General features: G+C 35.0%; 1 protein-coding gene across 1 annotated transcript; it reads left to right on the top strand.

Moving 5' to 3' along the window:
* Nucleotides 1–1,047: 1,047 nt before the first annotated feature.
* Nucleotides 1,048–4,882, top strand: LOC132273096 (putative disease resistance protein At1g50180). The gene is made up of 5 exons (XM_059774128.1): nucleotides 1,048–1,627; nucleotides 2,896–3,473; nucleotides 3,505–4,041; nucleotides 4,180–4,196; nucleotides 4,328–4,882. The coding sequence occupies exons 1-5, from the start codon at nucleotides 1,048–1,050 to the stop codon at nucleotides 4,476–4,478; spliced, it is 1,863 nt and encodes a 620-aa protein (XP_059630111.1). The 3' UTR covers nucleotides 4,479–4,882.
* The last annotated feature ends 1,238 nt before the right edge of the window (nucleotides 4,883–6,120 follow it).

Here is a 6,120-nt window from a genome sequence, read left to right as displayed (position 1 = left end):
AAATTGTAGACCATTGCAAGGGCTCGTCTTAGTACATGTATTGCAAGCTTTTGGTGGGATTTAAGTTTGGAGCTTGGAGCTAGAGTTACTATCTTGAGGTAGGGGAAGTTTAACTTACAATTCCTACGATTTTAGTGAGTTCTATGTATTTTCTTACATGATTACTTTGATGTTGTGAAACATGCTTAGTGTGTAAATTTTTGTTGTGATAATAAGCACGAGATGGTGTTGATTTAATTGTTGTGGGTTGAGACTATGATGGTTTCTTATAATTGTGTCAAGCATGTAAATTTCTATATGTGAAATTTTGAAAATATGACTTATGTGTTTAATCCTTATACTTGGATTTTTTTTAATATATTAATGATGTGTATCATGACTTGTATGAACGGTAGCATGTTATGCATAAGCTTGGCATGGGGTGAATTGAGAGAATGAAGCTTTGATGTGGGAGAGAAGGTAGAGAAGTGAGGTGATGATTTGTGCTGTGAGATAAGGTGAAGTTACGGGGGTTTTGGTGAGATTGGGTTGCAAAGGAGAATGGGGCATTTGCATTTTTACATGTGATTGAATGTTATTATGAATTCACAAAATTGGTGTATGATTGTTATGCTTCATAACCCCATAATCCCTTTTCTTTGATTCCCATTCTTTGGTTGTGGCTTACAGGATTTTTAGGACTGTATTTTAGGCTTACTCTACTGAGCTGTTGAGCTTACCCTATCATTATTAACATTTTTCAGGGATTGAAGATGAGCCTGTGAATAACATGCATCAATGGATATCAATGTAGATAGGACTTCACTTTTATTTTTACCAAAGCTATGTAAATTTTGGTCATAGAGGCCTTACTCTTGTATTTAATTCTTTTAAAATTTGAATAAAATGAGACTTTTGTAATTCGGTCTTTAAATGATGTATTGGACTTGTATTTGGGGATGCAATTAAATATAATCTCACAAAATCCTTCTTGGTGCATTTTCTTGGAACGTGTTATGTATCATTCAAAATATTTATTACCAATATTGTTATCGTATTGGGTTTTGAATGACTTATTCGCATGTGGTTGAAGAGGATTTCGTAGGATTGGAGAATGATGTGAAGGAATTGGTAGGACATCTGGTGAATGAAGGCACAGATAATTATCAAACGGTTTGCATATGTGGTATGGGTGGTTTGGGCAAGACCACCCTTGCTCAAAAAGTCTACAACCACAACGATGCGAAGTGTCACTTTGATTATCTTGTTTGGGCTTGTATTTCTCAGCAACCCCAGAAACAAGATGTTTTGCAAGGGATCCTTATTAAACTTCTTCCCAAGAAGGAGGAGGAGGAGATTCGCCGTATGAGAGATGAGGAATTAACTAGGCAGCTCCATCAAGTCCAACTTGATAAAAGATGCTTAATAATTCTTGAAATTTGGGAACAGGGGGATTGGGACATCTTGAAATTTGCATTTCCGATTGGAGAATCGACACGCAGCAAAATATTACTCACCACCCGTAATAAACAATTGGCTTCATATGTGAATCCACGTGGATTCCTCCATGAACCACGGCTATTGAATGACGGTGAAGCTTGGGAACTGCTTCAAAAGAAAGCATTTAGAAGAGCACACGGTTCATCAGGTATGGTATATAATTAGTCCCCACTCCACATGAATCATTGCATAGTTATTAAATGTCTCATTTAATATAGTTAAATTAAATCTATTAGTTAGTGGCTTGTTAGTTTTGTGGACTGAAATTGTAACAATACATAACCTTGATTGTTCCTTAAATGACTTGTTATTGCAACAGAAATGTAAAGAACTTGAATTAATGTGGTAGCTACCTAAAAGGTTAGAAATTGAATTTTCATAAATAATTCAGGATTTGGGGAGCTCTTATTATATGACTACTGTGTATCACTTTGAGTTTTGTGGATGAACACAATTGAAATTACAATTCAGTTTTTTTAAACAAACATAACTAAAGTCAACTAATTTTAGGATAGTCAGCATCGTTGATATGCCTTGGCAATGGCTATAATAGGTGCATTACAACTCTTGAAATTAATTAAGAATTCTTTTTTTTAGTTGATACTCACACACACGTGTTTTTACTGAGACTTAAATTTTTAACCTCCCTTTAAAATGTAAGGGGTTGATACCGTTAGCCACTAACCTGTTGGTAAATTCATTAAGAATTCTTAAATGCATCCAAAACAATCCTTATACATATAATATAAGTTGTCAGGTTACTTGGCCCAGGAACGTATTCTTGCTCATTTTTTGTTGTACATGTATAAATTGTCTGACAACTTAAAGTTGCATAGTATCCTAGCTACTGAGTTGTTTTGGGTTGTAAGGAGTAAATTGCAGAAAATATTTTGGCACCAAAAAGATAAACGAAAATGGCTGAATTTATAAGGGGCTTCCAATTTTGACACTTGAGAAATATTTAATAAGTTAATTCAGTCTTGATTTTAAATAAATTAGCTTCATGCCTTTAATAAATAAAACAATTTGAACATTACTGAAAATAAAGTTATAAGATTATAGGTGAGGAGATTTCACTGATGACAAAACATTTAAAATTTGTACAATAAAGTAATTTAGTGCTGGTTGTGGTTCCCATGACCAAGTAATTAGTTTTCCACTTTAATTTTCTCACATTTCTTATATATATATATATATATATATTTTTTTTTTTTTTTCTCTTTCCTTTTCTTTCATAATTTCTTAGATTTAATATAGCTTAAAAGTTTAAATTTGGTTGTTGTGGAGTACATTTTTTCATACATTTTTTCATAAATGGTACTAGGTGTTTGGCATATCAATGTTTTTTTATTGTCCTGTATGAACGACCGTTGTTCCCCTTCCTAACTACTACTACTACTATGTTGGGTTTTGCAGACAATAGACCTGACAAAAAGATTGAGGAGTTGGGGATCAAAATGGTTAGACATTGTGAAGGTCTACCATTAGCTGTTGTTGTGCTTGGAGGTATTTTGGTAACCAAACATACAGAGGAGGAGTGGGAGAAGGTGCATAGGAATATTAATTCACACATAAGTAAGGGTACAAGTGTGGGGCATGAAGATGGAGGAGTATCACAAGTGTTGGCTTTAAGTTACGATGACTTACCATATCAGTTGAAGCGATGCTTTCTCTATTTAGGCAGCTTTCCGGAGGATTCTGGGATTGAATTAGAGAAATTATATGAATTGTGGATAGCCGAAGACTTGATATTGTCAAGTGACACAGAAGGAGAAGACACAATGATGGACGTTGCAGAGCGTTACTTGAGTGAATTGGCAAATAGGTACATGGTTCACTTGGGAGTAGAGTCCATGGGATCTAGATTTGAAAGCTTTAAATATTGCAGGCTTCACGACATGATGCGAGAATTAAGCAAGTCTAGAAGTAAAGAAGAAATTTTTTTCAATGTGATTGATTCTGAGAAAATTTCATCATCATCATCATCATCAAATGCTAAAGTACGCAGAGTTGCCATCCTGGGGAAGGAGGAGGAGCATTATGGACCATGGTGATTGGCTTTCAACTCAGTACTACCTTCTGTCGTTGCTTTTATTCGGAGGATATGATTGGAGGCCATGGATAATAAATTCATGGCATTGGAAAGACTTGAAGGTGTCGAGAGTTGTTCATCTTGAAGTGAGGGGACTTAGAAAGTTACCCAAAGCAATTGGAAAGTTAATCCATTTGAGATACTTGAGTTTAAAAGGTTGTGAAGGACTCAAATCGTTGCCATCATCTATAGGCAACTTGAGATGCTTGCAAACCCTAGATTTAAGGGATAATTATCGTATGAGAATACCAAATGTGTTATGGAAGACAAAAAGCTTGACACAACTGTATCTTTGTGAAAGTGCAAGCTGGAGAAAAACCAAAGGAAAAAAGATGAGATTGTCAGGGTTGGGCAAGCTGGAGATCCTGGAAAATTTCGATTCAAGTAGGTGTGATGTTAAAGAAATCTTAGGAAACTCAAAGCATGTATTGTTGGTGACGACGTGGTGGCGGCCGACTTCGTCAATTATCTAAGCAGCCCCAGTCGGCTACGGCACTCATCAATTGAGATGTGGCATAACTTTAAGTCAGAAGAAGAGATAGTTGTTTTGAGAAAACTGATAGAGTGTCGTCATCTTAATACATAGAAATTAAATGGTGTTATTGGAGGTGGTAAGTTACCTGCAGTACACCACTTCTCTCCAAGCCTCACCATATTATTTTTAAGTGGATCTAAACTCAAGGAGGATCCAATGCTAACACTGGGGAAACTGCCTAACTTAACACACCTCGTCTTCGGGAAACTGCGTCACTGAAGACACATCTCCTGGTTGTTTGAAGCCATTGAGGGAGTGGGAATGGTTTGCTCTGAGGAGGGTTTCCCTCAACTCAAATTTCTACGTCTTTGTTATTTATCCAAGTTGGAGGAGTGGTGGGTGGATGAAGTAGCCATGCCCAATCTTTTTTAATTACAATTTCCTCTATTACAATGACAACCTCTTATGCCCTAAGACAAGTCTTTGGGTTCTCCTGAACTTGGGACTTGTACCCTAAAGCTCTTCCAAAATTACTTGAATAATAATTCAGCTAGCCCTATAATAAAAAATTACTCTGCACTTCACCTTCATCTTCCTCTGTGTCAATATCAATATGTCTTATCTCTATGAAATATTGAATTATAAATACTAAGTACGTAGTATTAACTATTAATAATGAAAACCTATATTGGTTTTAAACTTTTTTGACTAGTGATTCTTGGGCCCCCAGTGTCGAAGTGAATTGGATGACCTATAAATTTTGATTGGTTAGATTTAGACATCATCTGTTAATGTTCTTAACTAAACAAAAATCGGACGAAGCCTCAATCCAGATTGAATATCAACAACAGTCTTAAGGTAGCAGATTAGTCACTGCATTAAATAGTTCACAACGATAAGCCATCACTATTGGTAGTCACACGGTTCTTTCAATGTCTAAACATTAACATTAAATACCTATAACATTAAATAGTTATAGGTCGGGCTGGCTTCTAAAAAGCCACTTTCAGCTTTTTAGAGCTTCAAACAACCTTTTGCAGTGTGGATGGTTTGCAGCAAAGAGCTTTTAGATTTCGAAAGAGCTTTTGACTGGAGGTGGTCGCTATCAGCTTTGAGAGGAAGCCCATTTTTTGAGATATACTATTAGTTATATACAACCACAAATGCATAACTATTGAATATCTTTTTGATCAGTACACATTTTGTAATTTGCATAAAGTAGACTGAGTTTTCAAAAAACTGAACCAAGAAGAGTTCTTTTATACAGTTTTTTGTTTTCAATTTTTTGAAAACAGAAAATTGTTCTTAGAGTTACAAACCAAGTAGTCCCTTATATTTTAACAGTTTTAAAACTGTAACCGTATCAATATTCTTAATTTTACATGGTCAAAATCCGTTACATTCTTCTATTGTCAGGTTACACATTTTCTATTACAGTGTTGTTCATTTACTTATCTCATTTGAAATCTACATCTCCAGGGATTGCCCAAAGTTGATGAGAGGGGTGGATTAAATGTAGTCAAAGCGTGACTGCAAAATTGAAGCTTGTCATGTGCTCGATGAAATGCTTAAGGAATTTGATGGTTCCAAGGTACTTGCAAATGGGTTTGCTTAGAGAAGCTTGTGGTTTGTTTTATCATATGATAAATGACTGGAAATTGTTTGTTAATAATTTTTACTCTTGTTAGTGTTCTTAAAGCATGTGTTGGTTTAGGTTTTTCTAAGATTGCAGAACAATGCATGTTTGTTTAAATTAACTTTTGATTCGGATATATTTGTTGTTGGGTCTGCAATTGATATGTATTCAAAATGTGGTTGTTTAAATATGTCACATTGTGCTTTTGATCGGATGGAAACTCATGATCTTTTGATTTGGAACACTATGATTACTGGGTATATATATTTTTTTCGGATAATACTGGGTATATATATGCTTAAATTGATTATGGAGTAAAATCTACTAGAATGCAACATGAAGGTTTTTGGTTTCATGACTTGTGTATAAATGTCAATAGCAGAAAAAAATTGGATGCTTGAAACTTTAGATTTGCGGTATTGTGTTCAAAATATTAAT

Source organism: Cornus florida, unplaced genomic scaffold, assembly GCF_030987335.1.
Source record: "Cornus florida cultivar Cherokee Brave unplaced genomic scaffold, ASM3098733v1 CherokeeBrave_3.0.0_Hap2_Chr09, whole genome shotgun sequence".
NCBI classification, from domain to species: domain Eukaryota; kingdom Viridiplantae; phylum Streptophyta; class Magnoliopsida; order Cornales; family Cornaceae; genus Cornus; species Cornus florida.
Note: the sequence above shows the minus strand (reverse complement) of the source record. Positions and strands in the feature narration are given on the sequence as shown.

Excerpts from the sequence above, each read along its gene's own strand:
- LOC132273096 (XM_059774128.1), top strand. The coding sequence starts at position 1,048 with ATGACTTATTCGCATGTGGTTGAAGAGGATTTCGTAGGATTGGAGAAT. Across the intron at positions 1,628-2,895 it reads AAGAGCACACGGTTCATCAG|ACAATAGACCTGACAAAAAG; the intron begins GTATGGTATATA and ends TGGGTTTTGCAG. Across the intron at positions 3,474-3,504 it reads CATCATCATCATCATCAAAT|AGGAGGAGGAGCATTATGGA; the intron begins GCTAAAGTACGC and ends CCATCCTGGGGA.